At 44.6% G+C, this 20,603-nt stretch overlaps 1 protein-coding gene across 1 annotated transcript; it reads right to left on the reverse strand.

Moving 5' to 3' along the window:
* Positions 1–1,225: 1,225 nt before the first annotated feature.
* On the reverse strand, positions 1,226–12,197 carry aldh8a1 (aldehyde dehydrogenase 8 family, member A1). Its single transcript, XM_056294871.1, has 7 exons — positions 11,992–12,197; positions 9,751–9,898; positions 7,747–7,902; positions 4,229–4,378; positions 3,684–3,940; positions 3,229–3,390; positions 1,226–2,267 (listed from the first exon to the last, which is right to left on the reverse strand). Exons 1-7 carry the CDS (start codon positions 12,136–12,138, stop codon positions 1,815–1,817), a joined length of 1,473 nt encoding a protein of 490 aa, XP_056150846.1. The 5' UTR covers positions 12,139–12,197; the 3' UTR covers positions 1,226–1,814.
* Positions 12,198–20,603: the final 8,406 nt, after the last annotated feature.

Consider the following 20,603-nt stretch of genomic DNA (forward strand, 5'->3'; position numbering starts at 1 on the left):
GATTTAAAATTACCCACAATCCTTTAGGAAGTACCTTGATCTTTTTCCCTTCCCCCCCCCCCTTTTTCTCTCCAGTTGTACTTGGCCAATTACCCCAACTCTTCCAAGCCGTCCCGGTCGCTGCTCCACCCCCTCTGCCGATCCGGGGAGGGCTGCAGACTACCACATGCCTCCTCCAATACATGTGGAGTCGCCAGCCGCCTCTTTTAACCTGACAGTGAGGAGTTTCACCAGGGGGATGTAGCACATGGGAGGGTCACACTATTCCCACCACCCCCCCCCCTTCCCGAACAAGCGCCCCGACCAACCAGAGGAGGCGCTAGTGCAGCGACCAGGACACATACCCACATCTGGCTTCCGACCCACAGACACAGCCTGTCTGTAGGGATGCCTGACCAAGCCGGAGGTAACATTGGGACTCGAACTAGCAATCCCCGTGTTGGTAGGCAATAGAATAGACCGCTATGCTACCCGTATCCGTACTTACCTCAATCTTTTGATGTTTTTGTCAAACATACAAAGTCTGTTTCACTTTTTGTGACAGGCACATTGCAGTGGATATAGTATCATTGGAGTAAAGCTATGAATGCATATCTTGACCACTATCCTGCCGGTGTACAACCCCAGGCTTACATGATTCATCACGCCATGTCTTTTTTCTAACTGAATTTAGAGAAACGTCCCGTGAGATTTGCTCGGAGCGCTTGTCAGTATTCAGTGGTTCCGGTTAGACAGTCATTAAGTTCATTAAAGCCAGCTGTTATTCTTCCTTACTTCTTTGATTCCCCCCCCCCCTCTAAACACACCGTCTATTCACCACAGGGGACCGCCGGCTGTTTGAAATCTAAGTGTGCCAAGACAACGTCATCTTCCAACTTTCCAGTTTCAGTGTAGCAAGTCAGGGAGATAACGGGATAAGCAGGAAGCGTTCGCGTGCAGCAGCAACTCTATAACGCAGTGGACGTTGACCCGCAAGACCTGACAGTCATGACACATCAGGCGTTGAATGTGCACTGATTAAAAAAAATGTTGTCTGCTTTACATTCCCGACGGTATGTTTTTCTGGGAACAAACAAGAGTTCAAAGTCTGTAGTCTAGAGAAGAAATGCAACGCACTTGTTTCATCCGCTGTCTGTAGGGACAAAGATGCTATCAACAGATGCCATTGCTTTCTGCGGATGCCGCTGACATAGCAAGGAGTTCAAAGTCCCCAAGGACAGAACAAACTCACCAAACGGCAGATGGTGGATGTGCGAAGAGCATTTATTGAAAGACGACTCGGAGTTGCAGTGACTCGGAGCTGAGATTGAGATTGATTGCTTCATGCATAAACATCTCAAAAGAATAAATCAAACGCCAATGCAGCCTGCGGATTTTGAGCTGATGAAACAAAGATTGAATATTCGATATGCGAATTTTCGGTGAGACTACGAATCAAAAGATAAATCCACTCCCTTTGTGCTCGTTTGCTTCGGGCAAAGTTGAAACATTTTCAGCTTTATTCATCATGCTGCTGTTTGTATGTTTCACAGTTTTTACTGATCTAAAATAAATGTTAGTCGGCTGCAGTTGTACCTCTGTGTACTCGTCTACCTCTCATCTGAGTTAATTAAGTTCTGTTGCTTTCTTCCATGAAAGAGTTGAAGGGGGAAAAAAATACACTTGACTGTTGGGACATGTGATCCTCTGGAGCATGCCAAGTAAAGTCCAAAGCTCATCCCTTCTTCCTGCTCTCTTCCTCCACTTTGCCCTCTTTTCCTTTTAAACCTGGCTGCCAATAACAACAGACTCCTCTTCCTTCTTCCTCACCTGCCTCAATATTTGATGGTGATGGTCTTAACCTCTGTAAAGAAGTGGTAGGAATCCTTCCCTCCTTCCCGGCCCACCCCTGAGCTCTTCATCCCTCCGAACGGCAGATTCAGATCTCTCACCAGCCAGCAGTTGGTCCACACCAAACCTGCCTGTAGCCGCTTGGCAACCCTGTGGACTTTCCCCACGTCCCGGGACCACACGGTGGCCGCCAGACCATAACGCACACTGTTGGCCCTGGAAACGGCTTCGTCCTCGGTGTCAAAGGGGCGGATGCAGGTGACCGGGCCGAAGATCTCCTCCTGCATGACGCGAGAGCTGTCGGGTATGCCTGAGATGACCGTGGCAGCCATGAAGTAGCCCGAGGCGTTGCGCTCGGGGAGGTCCAGCCGGTCGATCCCCTCACCACAGTGGACAGTGCCACCCTCTGACCTGGCCAGTTTGACAAAGCTACGCACCTAGGGAGAGAGAAAGTGACAGATTTTAAACTCGGCAAAGGAGATGAACGGGGACATTTTTACAGCGATACTCCCAAAGAAAAGTCCAGCCGCCTCGACTACAGCAATGCTCTCTGCTCTTTACAATTTCCAAAACAGCAGTCGACTTCGGACCATCCACAATGCTGCTGCCGGGATTTTACCAGAGACAAAGATGACAGATCACATTACACCTGATTAACCCGATTTACCTTGGGTCTTTGTTTGTTTTACAACTGATTTTAAAGCCCTTCTGCTTGTGTACTTAATGGTTTAAACACCTTTTTATGTCCCTTCACAAGCCCTCAGGTCATCTACAGCTGGCTTTACATACCCAGGCAAATGATGTGAAAATCGGGGGAAGCTGCCTTTACATGTTTAGCACACACTTTTACATTCAGTCATTACAGAGGTGAGATCAGCAGATGTTTCTAAAAAACATATTTTTAAATCTAGTCCACATGTAGCAGCACTAATTTATATTTACATTTTACCATCCCTTATTTTATCTCGTCCTGCAAACATTTTCTCTCATATTACTGTTTTAACATTGTTTTATCATTAGCTGCACACCATTATGATAACTCATTTTATTTCTATTTCTTTTATGTAGTTTATCCTTTCTGTTGTAATTGTTTGAACTTTAGTGCTTAATTGTAAGGAACTTGGAACTGCATTTTAGGTAAGAAGGTGTGCTGTCCAAATAAAGTTTACTATTGTTATTATTATTATTATTATCATCATCATTAGTTGTAGTAGTAGTCATAGTAGAATAGTTTTGGTAGTATAAAACATTTTTGTAAAAAATTAAAAGTCAAATTTAGACACCGGTCTTGTTATTGCATGACTTTGGATGGTGAATCAGAAAACTGTCAAGTCAATCTGATGTGCTCATGAATGAACATTTTCATTTCAGATTGCTTAATTGGTGGTGTGTAAGCACCTTCTCCAGGTGTTCTTTGCTGATGAGTGCACCGTTGTTGTTGCCGGGGTCAGAGGGCGACCCTGTCTTCCACTTCCTGGCTGCGGCCACAAACCTTTCTAGGAACTCGGGGTAAATACTCCTCTCTACATAAATCCTGCTGGTACACAGGCAAATTTCTCCCTGCAAGCAAAGAGGAACATGAAAGCGTGTCAACAAGGAAGTATAGTCTAGTAGTGTTCAACCATATGCAGGTTTCATTTCGACCCAACACGACACAACAGCATCTGTTAAGTAAAAGGATTGGATCGCGTGTCGCACGGCATGCAAGTATGAACTATGATCGCCCTCGTGTGGACAAATCATTCAACTGCACGAACACCATTCACAATGAGCATACTGACAATCCTCGCTTTGAAATGACGTTTCCACAGATGAAAAGATTACGACCAGTTTAGCGGTGATCCCGTACTGACTTGGTTGGAGAAACTGGAGCGCACGGTGGTGGCGATACATTGCTCCAGGTCCGCGTCGGCAAAAACCACCGCAGGGTTTTTACCACCCAGCTCCAACGACAGCTTCTTGCAGTAGGGGGCGCTCCGCTCCGTGATGCGCTGGGCCGTCGCAGTGGATCCCGTGAAGGAGACCAACGGGACATCAGGATGGCCTACCAGGGCATCGCCTGCTCTCGGTCCAGTGCCAAATACGATGTTAATTACCCCCGGAGGAACACCTGGGTGTAGGAGTAAGAACAGTAAGAATGAGCCGTTACGTCAGTGGGGTTCATGTGTGTGTTTTAAGTCATATGTCATCACAGACCAGTATTCATAATGTTTTGTACAGTATGTTACATGTATTATATATATAAAGTGTAACTTAGAAAATTATTTAACCTCTTTTACTGCTAAACAATGGACAAACATGCTGCTAAACATGTGCTGTGGTTCACACTGAACCAGCCTCTCCACCATCACCTCGAACATTGGTGGGTTGCATTGCACTGTGGGAACTGTGGTCATACCGGCCTCGTGCATCAACTTGCACATCATCCAGGCAGTGACGGATGTCATCTCGCTGGGTTTGGCTACCACTGTGTTGCCCGCGGCAACGGCAGGGGCGATCTTCCAGGTTAGCAAGTAGAGGGGGAGATTCCAGGGGCTGATTAGGCCAGCTACACACACACACACACACACACACACACACACACACACACACACAATGGATGCATTCAGACCATAGAGCACCCGCAACAGAAACAATTACAGAGGGGTGGTTCAGAGGGAAAAAGAGAGAGAGAGTTAATAGTCCCTTGACCTTTTAACAGAGTAACTGACCTCCACCCAAATGGTGGCAGTAATAAAAAGTGAAGGCTATGCTACCAAAGCATTACAGGCTTCAATCAAGCTTTCCCTCTCTCTCTCTGTCTCTCCCTCTCTCTCACACACACAACCACACAGCATATGGTAACTATAATTCAAAATACAGCAAAGCTGTGAAGGTAATGGCTTCTAGAGCAGTGGTGGGATAAGAGACATAAATTACATTATATTGTTTTCTTTCAAATAAAGTGAACATTTTCTGATTTTATGTATTCCAAGTGATATATGTACTTTCTGATTGCTTCGTAGGGTTAAACACATACACAACACAGATTTAATTACATTTCCTGAAACTCAGAGCAGTACTCTCCAATACGTTGTATTGAAAAATCCTTTATTTTGATGGCACAGGAGAAAGGCTAAAAATTACAACGCACGTGTGGCGGCTGATGCCTTCATCGGGGTGTCAGCTGAAGTGGTTTTTAAGGACATTTAATAATTTAGCCAGTGTAAATATGATCTTTAAGGTCATGCTATACAAACCCTAATCAGAAAAAGTTGGGACGGTATGTCATATTAAAATCAAAACTGAAAACTGATGTGTAAATTATCTTTGACCCGTATTACATTGAAAACAACACAACAGCACATTATTTGATGTTTTACCTTGTGAATTTTATTTCTTTTTCAAAATAAACACATTTCAATTTTGATTCTTGCAACATATTTCAAAAAAAGGTTGGGACAGTAAAGCATTTACCACTTTGTAATGTTGCCATTCCTTTTCACAACACTTGAAAGACGTTTAGGGACTGAAGACACCAAGTGATGAAGCGTTTCAGGTGTCATTTTGTCCCATTCTTCCTGCAAACGAGTCTTAAGGTGTGCAACAGTACAGGGTCTTCTTTTTCACATTTTACATTTTGAAATGTGCCACTCATTCTCTATTGGAGGCGGCACGGTGGCGCAGTGGTCAGCACAATCACCTCACAGCAAGAAGGTCCTGGGTTCGAACTCCAGATTGGTCCAACCTTGGGGGTCATCCTCTGTGTGGAGTTTGCATGTTCTCCCCCGTGTCTGCGTGGGTTTCCTCCGGGTGCTCCAGTTTCCTCCCACAGTCCAAAGACATGTAGGTCAGGTGAATCAGCCATACTAAATTGTCCCTAGGTGTGTGTGTGTGTGTGTGTGTGTGTGTTTGTGGTGGCCCTGTGATGGACTGGCGGCCAGTCCAGGCCGTCTCCCCGCCTGCTGCCCAATGACTGCTGCGATAGGCTCCTAATTAGGATAAGCGGCTTGGATAATGAATGGATTGATGGAAGCCCAGATGGTCCTTTTCTTCTTTGGTCCAGAGCACACGGTGTCCATTTCTTCCAGAAAAGACCTGAAATACTGATTCGTCTGATCACAGTACAACTTGCTACTGTGTGATGGTCCATCCCAGATGCCTCCGAGCCCAGTGAAGTCAACAACGCTTCTGGACACGGTTAACATAAGGCTTCCTTTTGGCACAGTAAAGTTGGAACTGGCATTTGTGAATGTAGCTATGTATTATCGTGCTTGGCAAAGGTTTGCCAAAGTAATCCTGAGCCCATGTGGCTATATCGCTCATAGATGAATAATGGCTCTTGATGCAGTGTCGTCTGAGGGATCAGATAGCACGCTTATTCAATTTAGGCTTGGGCCCTTGGCCTTTACGCACTGACATTCCTCCAGATTCCTTGAACCTTGTAATTATGTTATGCGCCATAGAGGGGGAACTATCCAAATCCCTTCCTATCTTTCTTTGAGGAACATTGTTCTTTAAACATTTCAATAATTTTCTCGTGCATTTGTTGGCGAACTGGCGATCCTTGGCCCATCTTTGCCCCTAAAGGACTAGGCTGTTCCTGGATCCTGCTTTTGCCTGAAATCATGATTACAGTCACCCGTTTCAAATCACATCATTATTTAATTGTTTTACCTCATTAGTAACCCTAAATTGCCCTGTCCCAACTTTCTTTGGAATGTGTTGCAGGCCTGAATGACAGGAATGGATGTATATTTACAAATGAAGTTATGTCGACCAGACAAAACATGAAGGATTACTGCATGTGGTGAGGCAGAGGTGGCATTTTAAATATTATATAAATGATATAAACGTATGCAGTCTGAGCCTGTTCTCTTTTTTTACCCTTAACCCAAAACCTACAGTCGTCATAAAACAAAAATTCTGCCCAAACTCGACATCTTGTGTTCATACTGTCTGCAGTGAAATACAACTCAAAATTTAGAAATCACGGTTTTTGTTTTTTGTTTTTTGTTTTTTTTGCATTTTCCATACTGTCCCAACTTTTTCCGAGTTGGGTTTGCATCTATAAACAGCCTACAGCTGTCTAGGTAAGCAATGTAAATAAAGAATAAAGTTATGAAGCCACATCATTATTTAAGTTGTTTGAGTGAAAACCATTTTTCATTTCATCTTTAGTATTCACATTCTCATGGGGATTGTGGGGACTCACACACACACACACACACACACACACACACACACACACACACACACACACACACACACACACACACACACACACACACACACACACACGTCTCCCTATACTTGTGGGGACCCCTCATTGACTACATTCATTCCCTCACCCTTAACTCTAACCTTAACCATCATAACTACATGTCTAACCTTAACCCTTACCCTAACCTTAACCTAATCCTAACCTTAACCCCAAACCCAAGTCCTGGCCCTAAAATAGACCCTTTTCCTCATGGAGACCCATAACATGTCCCCACAAGGTAGGTGAAAAACCTGGTACACGCACACACACAAACCCTTTTAATTTATCAGTTATGAAATGACTAAAGGACTTAATCAGTCAGCTTCAATACAGAGGTAATAAGCAAATATTTATGCAATTATCAAATGCAAATATGAACCATTCCATATGTTCCTTGAAGATGGAACATTGACTATAAGATGAGAAAGAGAACATTCATTCAACCCTTTCGTACAGATAGAATGTCAATTTGAGGGACACTATCTGCACATGTACCTACACACACACACACACACATGTCCACATGTGTCCCTACACACACTTACATGCTCATGCCTTCACACATGAATGCGAACTCTTGCCTTATACTCTTTTATAGAGAGGGTTACAAATACTGTCACAAATGCTCTTTGTTACTGTTTGACAATAATGACTCACACACACACACGTCTTACCCACTCCCACCGGGCAGCGGATGGTGTAGTTGACACAGCCCATGTGGTCCATCTGGCTGCAGTCAGTGGTGTGGTGGACCACCGATGATGCAAAGAAGCGGAAGTTGTATACAGCTCTGGGAATGTCTACGGTCCGGGCAAACGTTAACGTCTTCCCTGAAACATTAGACAGAAACGAGCAATAACCACAAATAGAGGGTTTTATTATGCAATTGCTACTCCAATAACAATACTTAATTTCGAAAGCAAGGTTTTATAAAGTGATTAACTATCAAGACAACAAAAACACACACACACCCAATAAACACATTCACTTTTGTCAGAGGAATACCATTTGGAACAACCAATAGACTTCATTACCCATGTTCATGACTTCCCTGATTTTCATCTGAAGATAACATGAAACGATATTTACAAGTTATTGCTCTTCATTACCAATGCCAGCCCGATACTGAACTGTTTGAAGCACAAGTAGGGCAACTACATTATTGCAAAAAATGACAAATACTGGTCATTGATCAAGTGACAAATCTGATGGTTGGTAAACTCTGTCCAAAAGTCACTAATATTAAGACAAATTGATTGTATCTGGGGGGAGACGTGATTTTATCTTAGATGCTATTTCCATACATCCGTCCGTCCGTAGACGTAACTTGTATGTACAACTTCAAACTTTTCACCCATTTGCTGGTAGGTGCAGGTGAAAGTTTGTCGACAACTCTGTGCATGTCGTTGACATTTATCCATGGTAAATCTTGCAGGCGTCGCGAAAAATATGCCGTTGCCAATAGCGCGCTAACAAACAGGAAACTGGTATGACCGCTTCAGTAGAAACCGGAAGTCAGTGGACTACAGTTATGCAGAGTCAATTCGGATAAGCGGCTTGGATAACGGAATGGATGGACACCCATGGGAATTTTTAGCCCAGAACTTTGTCTCCGAGATCAGTCGGTGACTGCTCGTTGCAAGAGGTAGACAACGGATGTTAGGGGAGGGAGAAATTACTAAGAACCACCAGGCTTTGGTGCTGTCTGTCAGACAATTTTAAGGGAAAAAAATTCCATGGGCGTGTAAGAACAAATTTGTACGTACGAACGACTGATGGAATGAGGCCCGTCTCCCATAGTTTGTCAGTCAACCATTACCTTGATCACTGTCTGTTATCCTTCCTGTTTTATTTTGAAGTTCTCACATGTTTTGTCGCGTAAGTTCCTGTCCCCGGTTTGGTCCTCAGTCAACCCCATATTACATATCCCACACCTGATGAAATGTACCTAATCAGCCAGTTTGTAAACCGATCAACGCTCCATGCCGGATTATCTCGCCAAGACGTCTCGTCATTGTGAAGCTTCTTGTTTAGTATTTCGTGCGTCGCCTTAAATCTGTCTTTTGCCACGCGAGTTCCGTCAAGTCCCTTGTTACCGTTGCCGATTTTTGCCTCGATCTCTGCCTGTTTTGACTACTGGTTTTGCCGGAGCCCTGCCTGTACCTGCGCTGTTTTTGTTTTGTTTTTTATTATTATTCTGCTGGACTACATCGTTGGCCTTTGTTTTTGCTGCTTACGTTTTGTGATGCAACCTACAGTGACTTCTAATTTCATTAAACATCAACAAAGTCATCCTCTACCCTTCCGAGTCTGCTTTAGGGTCCTCTGCTCCTACTAGGCCTACCGGTCCTAACACGCGCATAATCTGTCAGGTTTGATGAGGTTTACAAGGTGCAAGAGTCAGGTATATTTTAACTGCATGTTGACAACTCCATGTTGGCCTTTTACTGAAAAGTATAAATAAGACCAATGCGTTGAGGGTCTCGTTTTAAAGTAAGCCATGATGCCTGGTGAACTACATCCTAGACCAAATGTCCAATTGTGACTCGCTGCTAGTATATTTATGTCCCTGACTTCTGAGCTCATAAACATAGTGGCTGACTAATGATTACTAAGCTAATGGACAGGTTAAACTGATTTGACCAGTACTACAACCAGCAGATGTAAAGGGCAGGCACCTTGGTCTCTGGACTCGGCCTGAGCGAAGTCCTCCAGGTTGGCCTCCATCAGGTCGGCCAGCTTGTTGAGGACCTGAGCTCGCTGCTCCGGGCTGCGGGAGGACCAGCCAGGGAAAGCCTCTTTGGCAGCCGACACTGCTGCATCCACCTGAAACAATGTGTGATTTAATGGATTTGTGTAGAGGTCTTTATGTGCTCAAGGTAATGTCAAACAGAATGATCATATACAGACGGGTTACAAGTGAAAGTAAAAACCAACATAAAGTGTGTTAGTAAGGTGTTGGTCCACCAGGAGCCTCCAGACAGCTTCAGTGCTCCTTGTCGTAGATTCTACAAGTCTCTGAACTCTACTGGAGGGATGGACACCGTTCTTCTAAAAGATATTCCCTCATTTGGTGTTTTGATAATGGTGGTGGCGAACACTGTCTGACACGTTGGTCCAAAATCTCCCATAGGTGTTCAATTGGGTTGAGACGTGGTGACTGTGAAGGCCACAGCATATAATTTACATCATTTTCATCCTCGTCAAACCATTCAGTGACCCCTCATGCCCTGTGGATGGGGGCATTGTCATCCTGGAGGAGACCACTCCCATCAGGATAGAAATGTCTCATCACAGGATAAAGGTGATCACTCGGAATAACTTTGTATTGATTTGCAGTGACCCTCCCCTCTAGGGGTGTGGATCCAAACCATGCCAGGAAAAATGCCCCCCACAGCATAAGAGCCCCTGGACCCCCTCACTGTAGGGGTCAAGCATTCAGGTTTGTCCTTTAATTTGTCTCCCGTCTGTATGTACGACATACAGAAGCCCTGACAAGCTTAACAAAACAAACTCTTATTCTTTTTTTTACTGAAAGACAAGTAAAAAAACACCTAAATCAACTTAAAAAAATCAGTTTCTAATACTAAATATTTGATTGACGTGATTTTTTAATTATTATGACAAGTGCCAAGATGATTCTGAAAAGTGAACATTTTTTTTTGTTGAGCAAGCTAAATAGGCTAAGGTTAGCATGCTATAAGCCTTCGTACTTCTGCCACAAGACGTGTCCGGCGTTCAATTCCTTAGATATCTATTGATCCAGCCCTGCAGAGATTCAAATTAGATTTGGTAGTTTTACAAGAGTGAAAGTGTTATGATATTGCTGTTTATATTGTGCTGTTGTAAACTTGTAATGTTTCTGTGCTTGTTTGACATGCACCGCTAGACTTACAGCTGTCGTAAGGTAACTTTCGTTTCACACCGTTTGGTCAAATCTGGTGAAATTCCCATTATCTACCATCTAATGAATATACTGTGGAAATATTCTGGTCTCTCTGGGGCTGTGTTCAGATTCACAAGCAGACACCCATCACTAATCAAAACCACCGATCACTGCTAAGGAGCGTCCCCAACTCAATACCATTCACCACACACACACACACACACACACACATACTTTCTCTCTCTCTCCCTCTCTGCTGGTTGGAAAAGTGCCTTTTTGTGAACAATGTGGGTGTAATATTTAGGTTATATTTTACCATCTTCATTGATGGTAAAATATCAAGATGGTAAAATATTTACCATATGGGTAAAATATATGGATATTGGACAGAGGTCGTGCATTACTGCCTGTTACGACTCGGGTACGCGCATCAACCTGGTTTGGAGGGAGGAGAGGGGGCTTGATTTTTTGGGGGGGTTTTTGGAGGTGTTCTGTGAAATTTGGTCAGTGCTCACCGCTTCAAAATTGCATATACAGCAGCTTTAACGCCCCTGCCCCTCCGAGCCATTTCCCCCCCTTGCTTGCCTTTCAGGTTTTCCATGGAAAAAAATAATAATACGAGTTTGGGCAGAATTTTTGTTTTATGACGACTGTAGGTTTTGGGTTAAGGGTAAAAAAAGAGAACAGGCTCAGACTGCATACGTTTATATTATTTATATAATATTTAAAATGCCACCTCTGCCTCACCACATGCAGTAATCCTGGGTCTATTGATTTGTGTGGCCAGTGGTACTAATGATTACCTAACTTGTTGACTCTGTACAGAGCAAAGGTGCCTTTGTTAAACTGTAAAATCCTTCCCTGAGCTGACGTGGGACCGAAAATACTTCTTGAGCAAAATAAACCGGAAATACAAAATACACGTATCAGACACCGCGATTAAAACCAAACAACGCCAGAGAGTTTTGTTTCTTTAGCATTTCTGCAGCAAACCAAAACCTCCGTGAGTACAGCGTCCCATCCTCTGACCCACCTCATCCTTGCCACTGTCGGGCACTTTGCAGTAGACCTCCCCGGTGGACGGATCATACGAGTCGATGTGACTCGGGCAGGAGACGAACTTTCCCCCGATGTAGTTTTCCAAAATCAGGTGGGTGCGTTGCTCGGGTGTGTTCGGCATGATTGTCGAATATTTATGACAGCTGATAGGACAGCTGAAAGTTTTACAACTGCGCTAAACTGCCGTCCAGCGTAGGGATACATGACGGTGACTGGTCACCCTCACAGCCCCGCCCACTAGGAGAGCGGCGTCAGACGCATCGCCGTTATGTCAAAGTCTGAAGGGGGGGGTAGTCCACGCAACATGGAGTGAATGTAATGATTTTGACTTTGCAAATTTCACTTATAAAAATGCAGGTCACTAGATTCAACAGCAAAAAAAATGTTATAAGTTTTTTGCTTTTTACACGTTCTTACATTCAATATGAAAAAATGTCTTATCACAAAATTATTTAATTATGTTTTTGGTCTATGGATCTGTCATACTTTGTTTTTTTTCCTCACTTTTTTTTTAGATATGCTGTGCTTGCCAGTTTTTGTTTGTATTTTAAGTTCATTTTTCAATTTAAAGACAAAGTTTTGATTTGGGGAGTGGGTCATTTGTTTGTGCCTCCTTCTCAAAAAAAAAATCCAGTAGCAGATAGCTACATAGATTTAAATAAATGGGCGATTTCGGCTCCAACAGACTCCGGAAGTAACATCCGGGATCTTCCGGGGAAAGAGCAGGAGCAGCTAAGATGTTGTGGAAAATACACGACCTCCCAAGTGTCTGTGGGAGGCGTCTTTTCTCTGTGCATTTTCACTTAAAGGTCTCACGAAACAGCATTTGGGACACCGCAAACTGATACCTAGTCCACACGTACACAGGTACTTTCGAAAACGGAGTTTCCTCCTTCGTTCTTAAAAAAAAGCCGTCCACAGAAGCACGGTTAAAAAAAATCCCGTCCAAATGAAAATCCATACTGTAGCGAATTCGGGGGGCAACCACAGGAACCGCCGCAGCCGGGACGCGAACCCGCATCTTCCGCGTCTCTAACTGCTCGACTAAAGGGTCCGACCCGGCTAACGGGTCCGCTTATCCATGCACGTTACAATATTGTAGCGGGCGAAGGAGGCGTTGGGGAGCGCATGGGCTGATGGGACTGTTAAATTCGGGCTGAAATTGTTACATCAATCAATCAATGCTTGCTTTATTCAGACACATAGGTCCATATAAAAAACAACAAAAATACAACAACAGGAAAACAACAGGAAAATATAACTAAAACAGCAGTTCACGAGTCCACAGGGATTAAAACCTAGCATACAGACATTTGTTCCAATGTTTCCAGAAACAATCTGAGGAGCGCGTTACCGGGTCTCGTTAGATCAATGCCCGGATGTAGGGGACTCGTTAAGTTGCTTGGAGAGATTACGCGTTCTGAACTTGGCACACATGTCTGTCATTTATTCATGCATTCAGTATGTCCTAGACAAACGTGGTGTCAGAAGTAGTTGAACTCGCGTTCATGGATTTATATATTAGCAGAGACAGTCATTAAGCGTTGTAAGGCATAGTTCACACAATATGGCCACCCAGACAAGGTCATCCCAGACAACGGCCCACAATTTCGCAGTTTACACGTTCTAATAATAATAATAACAGTGGTGGATCTAGAGATTTTTTCCTGGGGTGGCAAAGGGGTGGCAAGACTGTGTCCCAGAGGTGGCAGCTGCCACCCCTTGCCACCCTGTAGATCCGCGCCTGTGAGGGGGAGGGGGGTTCTAAATCGGTCTCATTGACCTTCACCATGCATGTACATAAAATATACTTTAAAAACATATTATCTGATTTATAAATGGGGTGGCAACAGGGGTGGCAAGACTGTGTCCCAGAGGTGGCAGCTGCCACCCCTTGCCACCCTGTAGATCCGCCCCTGAATAATAATAATAATAATAAATTAAACTTATATAGTGCTTTTCTAACACTCAAAGTCGCTTTACAATAAATGGGTTGAAACAAGACAACAGATAAACGTAGTCCAAACATACAGGGGTGGATGGGGGGGGGGGGGCTACAAGAGGGAGAAGCGGCAGCCACACACGACACCAGCAGTACTCTCCGACTTAAACAGATACAAAAGGGCAAGAAAAAAAAACCAAAAAAGTTTTGCCTCTGAATGGGAGTTCAAGCATGTGACCTCCTCTCCAAGGCATCTGAAAGCAAACAGTAAGGCAGAGTCAGCCATCAAGATTGCAAAGAATCTACTGTGTAAGGCCATGCTTGATAGTGATGACCCTTGGAAGGCCATACTACACTGGAAGAATACTCCCACCTAAAACATGGACAGCAGCTCGGCACAGTGCCTTATGATGGCTCGTCAGCTGAAAACCTCAGTTCCAGTGACAAACAAACTCCTTGAACCAGTTGTTATGGTAGGGGTCACTGAGAAACTGCGTCACAGGGAGCAGCTTTCCAAGTTTTTCTATGACCAGTCCGCCCGGGACCTGCCGGAGCTGGAGGTAGGGGAAACTGTCCAAATGAAGCCCCTGCCCGACAATAACACTGCATGGTCTCTGGAAGGTAAGGACCTGCCTCTGCAAGGTGGCACTGAAGTCTTACCTTGTGGATGTCAATGGCTCACGTTATCGACGCAACAGGGTTGACCTCAGAGCGGCAGAGCCGACTCTTACTTGGGCCTGCGAAGAGAATGAGCCAGAGCCTACACATGTTCCAGAGAATAGTGCTGCAGAGGCTCCCCCCATTGTGGTCGAGCCAAGCCCCATCAGACTCGCACCAAGGGCTTCTCCCAGTTCAGTTGGAGCCGGGCCCTCAGAGGGGCACAGATATACAAGGGCCGGACGGCTGTCTAAGCCACCTGAGAGGCTCAACTTATAATATGGACTGTGTATGATGGTTGCCATTTAAAAAGAAAAAAAAGGAAGAGACCCAGAAGGAATGCGGAAAACAGTAGTTAACAGAGACTGTTGTAGTGTTTTGATACAGGAAAAGATTTATTTTATTTACGAGTTATATTGTGACATGTTGCACTATGTACTTGCACTATGCTGTAATGTGTTGGTGTTTACTTTGGAAAAGATGTTGCAGGGTCTAGTTAGATCAATGCCCTCAGCAATCTACTTGTTTGTTGTTTGATGCATGACCCCTGGATGTAGGGGAGTTGTTACTTGCTTCGAGAGATTACACGTTCTGAACTTGGTACACGTCTGTCTTTTATTCATGCATTCAGTATATCCTAGACAAACAGAGTACCTTGTGTCACTTTGTGTAGGCTCAGTTAAGAGCATTATAATTATTGGAATCAATTAACTGACACATAAATTTGTACATAAAATTCCTCAACACAACATGAAAAGTGGGAACATTACAAGTCACAAACATATGACTTGCACTTGTCCATCTTGGAAGCTTGAGCAAGATTCTGAATGCATCATTTAATGCTACTACTTGCAGCATTTCCATTTTTGCTTTGCTATAATTGCGCCGCAATTTAATTTAATAATTTATGTGTTCCAATATTTGGTTAATGTTGGGATTGCTGTTTGGGGGTTTGACTCGGACTGAGTAGAGGACTGTTTACTTACTGACTGACCTTAGGACCGTGACTTAGACTAATGTCGCCAGTTGTGACTGTTGTGTTCGGGTTTAGAAGGATGAGGCTTGTTTTATTCCACTCTTAACTCATTTATTAAACAGCTCTTTCAGTTACATCCATGTGCATTCATAGTGTGTCTTATTCATCTACTCCTATTGTAAGTCGCTTTGGATTAAAGCGTTGGCTAAATGACTAATGTAATGTAGTTCACCTAGATATCTCAGGTAAGTACTAACAGCTAGTGCCACCTAGTGGGCAGAACGTGTAACAACATCCAATTGTCAAGTCCCCCTTTCTTTGAGGCAAAATGCAACAGAGGTAAAACTATCAAATCACTAGTGTCAGTTATCGCAACCATTTCTCATTTAACATAACCTCAAAGCACATATGCAGTATATGAATTAACCTGCATAAACTTAAATCTAGGCCAACACCAAGGTCTGCAAGAACACATTAACAACACTGACCAATATGCAATTCTTCACATTAACAACATTGACCAATATGCATTAACAGCATTGTCCAATTTACAATTCTAACAACAATGACAATATACAATTCCCCACATTTCTTTTTTCTTTGATTTGATTGCATTTCCTTTTATTCATAAGTTCAGTCTATCAGGCTTTCTGGTTTCTCTTGTGGACCTTCTCACCCCAGGTTCACTTGCAGTGTTTGTGTTGGTGTCAGTGTTACAGTCCATAGGAGGTGTGTCGATGGACTGAGATTCACTGTGGGCTTCACTGAGCTCACCGACGGTCTCTGGTGGAGACTGCGACGATTGCGTCTGAGGATTTGTCCGTCCCCAGTTCTCACCGTGAACGATCGTGGATCTACCTCTTGCAGAACCGTCGCTGTTGTCTTTCATCCATCAGCATCCTCAATCCTGACTGTGTCATTGCTGGACAGTGGAGGAAGACGCTTGGCTGTTAAGGCGTAGAATGACTTTTGCCTTATTTTCTGCTGCCGAAGGCGCAGCTTGTATCCCAGCTTTGAGGGTTTCTTTTGTCTTACATTTTTTTCCACCCCTTTCCTTTAAGGGAAGCACTGTTCAGCAAAGTGGTTCATCCCTTGGCAATTTGAGCAATGCTTACCAAAGGCTGGGCACCGTCTTGGCTTGTGCAGCGAGCCGCAGCGCTTGCAGTCGACCATCACGTCCCCCGCCCGCTGTGCAGGCCGGGTCTGCGAGGTCTGCGAGCGCCGTCTCCTCTGACGCGACGCCGCACCAACCGCCGCTGCACTGTCGCCCACGTGCGCAGTAGGACGGCTCAGTCGCCTGGCAGGTCTTGATGTCTGCCTCCAGCGTCAGCTCCGTTTCCCGTAGTAGCCTTTCTCTGACCTTTTCGTCCTCCACGCCAAAAACGATCTGGTGTCTGATCATGGGTTCTTTCAGCGTCGCGCAGTTGCACGACTGCGCTTTTAGCCGCAAGTCCGATAGAAAGCTATCAAAGGGCTCATGCTGATGCTGCGTGCGAGACCGAAACACATATCCCTCGTTCTTCTTTGGAGAAAAGTGGGCGTCAAATTTACCAAGCACTACATCCAACTTTTCACTATCAGCCGGGCTGTCAAACACGAACGTGTTAAATACTTCTATGGCCTGTGGCCCCGCTATTGTTAGCAGCACCGCTACCTTCCTAGCGTCCGGCTTCGTCTCCAGTCCCATGGCCGCGACGCACAGGTTGAACTGCTGTTTGAAGGCGCGCCACTTCTCATCGACATTCCCCGTTAGTTTCAAACTCTCCGGTGGTTTCAAATCCATGTCGTCTTGCAGAGTTTACTCCTGGTACCATGTCATGTTCGGGTTTAGAAGGATGAGGCTTGTTTTATTCCGCTCTTAACTCATTTATTAAACATCTCTTTCAGTTATAGCCATGCGCGGTGGTGGTGTGTGTCTTTCATCTACTCCTATCTAGTTTTACCTAGATCTCTCAGGTAAGTACTAACAGCTATCGCCACCCAGTGGGCAGAACGTGTAACAACATCCAATCGTCACAGTGACGTTCGGGGGATATTGTTATGCTGTAGTTTAGTTTAGTTTATTGTTTATTTGATAGGGGCAACGCACAATTTTACAATTGCACCAGGGTTAGCCGGCAGCTAATTTGCATATGCAGTCCCTGGGCAGGCAAACAAACAACAATTAATGCATTAGTAAAAACATAACAATACATAAGAAAACTATTGAACGGGCAGACAAAGAGTTCAGGTAGTTCAGGTTAGTGTGTAAATAAAAGAGCACTCCCGGGGTTGTGCGGTGTATGGGACACGGGAGATGCCATTAAAAAGAAATCTCTGCCTGTCGACTACTTCTTCCACGCCGGCTCGCCACAATATGCTACTCTACACAATGAATGCGCTGTCGAGAGCATGCCAAAGCAGCAGGTGGCGATATAACCCTAACCCCAAAGCCATGTTGACCAATCAGAAGTCTGAAAAAAAGAAAAGAAAAGCCGACAACAAGCCAGCAACTCCCCGTCTACACGTCAGCACTGAAACTCTTCACCTTGGCATAAGTTTTCCACAAGGTCAGTTTTCAGTGACATAAAACGCAGTTTACGCGTGGACTAAAGGCCAGAACGCATAGAAAAAGCTATGTTTTCAAAAATACCTGTGTACGTGTGGACTAGGGACAGCAAATAAAACCGAGCGGTTGGCTGGGATTTGGTGAGAGGAGGGAGGCTGATTTGACTAACAACCAGTCATGGCTGGTCAATTTCAAGTACACCCAGCTAGAGGCTGGAGAATGGGGCAAGGCCACACGTGTAGTACATTTCTGCACGCAGGACATTGTTGCTGATTTAATGGCGACGATGATGCAAGCCCTGGTAAGAAAAAGAGGCGGCAGATGGGGGAACAAAGGAAGGTGGGAGGAAATGATGGAGGGGGGAAGCGCTAGGAGGAAGGTTAAAGAAGGAGTCTGGAGTTTCACAGACTCTTCATAACGATAAACTGTTGAGGTCTCATTAAATGGCACTGACTTCATACACCGATCAGTCAAAACATTAAAACAACTGACACTTGCGTGAATAACATTATGTCGTTACAATGGCACCTGTCAAGGGGTGGGGTATATTAGGCAGCAAGTGAACAGTCGGTTCTTGAAGTTGATGTGTTGGAAGCAGGAAAAATGGACAGATGTAAGGATTTGAGCAAATTTGACAAGGGCCAAACTGTGATGGCTAGATGACTGGGTCAAAGCATCTCCAAAATGACAGGTCCTGTGGGGTGTTTCCGGTATGCAGATGTCAGTACCTACCAAAAGTGGTCCAAGGAAGGACAACCGGTAAACCAGCAACAGGGTCTTGGGCGCCCAAGGCTCATGAATGCACGGGGAGTGAAGGCTATCCTGTCTGGTTCAATCCCACAGAAGCGCTGCTGTAGCTCAAATTGCTGAAAAAGTTGGCAATGATAGACAGGTGTCAGAACACACAGTGCATCACAGCTTGCTGCGTATGGGATTGCTTAGCTGCATACTGGTCAGAGTGCCCATGATGACCCCCATCTACCGCTGAAAGTGCCTACATTGGATTCATGAGTGTCAGAGCTGGACCATGGAGCAGTGGAAGAAGGTGGCCTGGTCTGATCAATCACGATTTCTTTTACATCATGTGGATGGCCGGGTGCTTGTGTATCGTTTTCCTGGGGAAGAGATGGCACCAGGATGCACTGTGGGGGGAAAAGCAAACTGGCAGAGGCAGTGTGATGCTCTGGACAATGTTCTGCTGGGAAACCTTGGGTCCTGGCATTCATGTGGATGTTATTTTGACACGTACCGCCTACCTAAACAATGTTGCAGACCAGGTACACCCCTTCATGGCAACGGTATTCCCTGATGGCAGTGGCCTCTTCCAGCAGGATAATGCACCCTGCCACACTGCAAAAATTGCTCAGGAATGATTTGAGGAACATGACAAAGAGTTCAACGTGTTGCCTTGACCGCCAAATTCCCCAGATCTCAATCTGATGGAGCATCTGGGAGATGTGCTGGAAAAACAGGTATGATCCATGGAGGCCCCTCACAACTTAAAGGACTTAAAGGATTTGCTGCTAACGTCATGGTGCCAGATACCAGAGGACACCTTCAGAGGTCTTGTGGAGTCCACGCTTTGACGGGTCAGAGCTGTTTTAGCAGCATGAGGGGCACCTACACAATATTAGGCAGGTGGTTTTAATGTTTTGGCTGATTGGTGTATATGTTTGCATTTTGTCTTTACAAGACAACATGAAGGGGTACCATCGCCTCCATTTTCCCCAGGTGAGAGTCATCTCATCACAGCTCTTTATGATTCATCAATACTGCTCCCCGTCCTTCTGACAACTCACTTTTTCCTTTAACATGCTCTGAATGCCCCCCCCCCGACAGTTGAACACTGATCTGAAAAAAGACATCCTGACTTTGAATGAGAAATTCATGAAGTAAGTGGGTCAGTGGTGTGTACATACATATATTTGTCCATCCGGCTGGCAGTCTGTGTCAGCGGTATTTCGTCTGTTCCTCCCTGCAGTGATGAGGTGAAAGATCATTTGTTGCTGAACAAATTCAGTGAGCAAACTGAGTAGTTCCAAGATGAGTCGCACCATGGGCACCTTGTTCAAGCAGAAAGTGACTGCCCTGGAGAAATGCACTGATAAAGTAATAAAGGCTGCACACACACCCACACAAATGCCTTAAGCATGCACGATATATTGACCAGCTTATTGGTATTGGGAATGATAATTGCTTAAAAATATGTTAGCAGTATTGGGACAGATCTCAAAATTATGCCCGATAATTCACACCCTTAGGATGATGCATCGGTTATGTGCTGATAGTGATGACGGGCGTTGATGGAAAGACAGATCTTTCTGCATCCTACAAAGAAATGTAAACTCTTATGATACTAACTAAAAAAAAAAAGGAAAAATCACTTGAAGCCACGTTTTTACAAGGAAGCTTTCAAGGATCAGCCTGCTGTAGAACAAAAACTTATATTTGAATATATTTTCA

The sequence above is a fragment of the Lampris incognitus genome, chromosome 15 (assembly GCF_029633865.1).
Source record: "Lampris incognitus isolate fLamInc1 chromosome 15, fLamInc1.hap2, whole genome shotgun sequence".
NCBI lineage: Eukaryota > Metazoa > Chordata > Actinopteri > Lampriformes > Lampridae > Lampris > Lampris incognitus.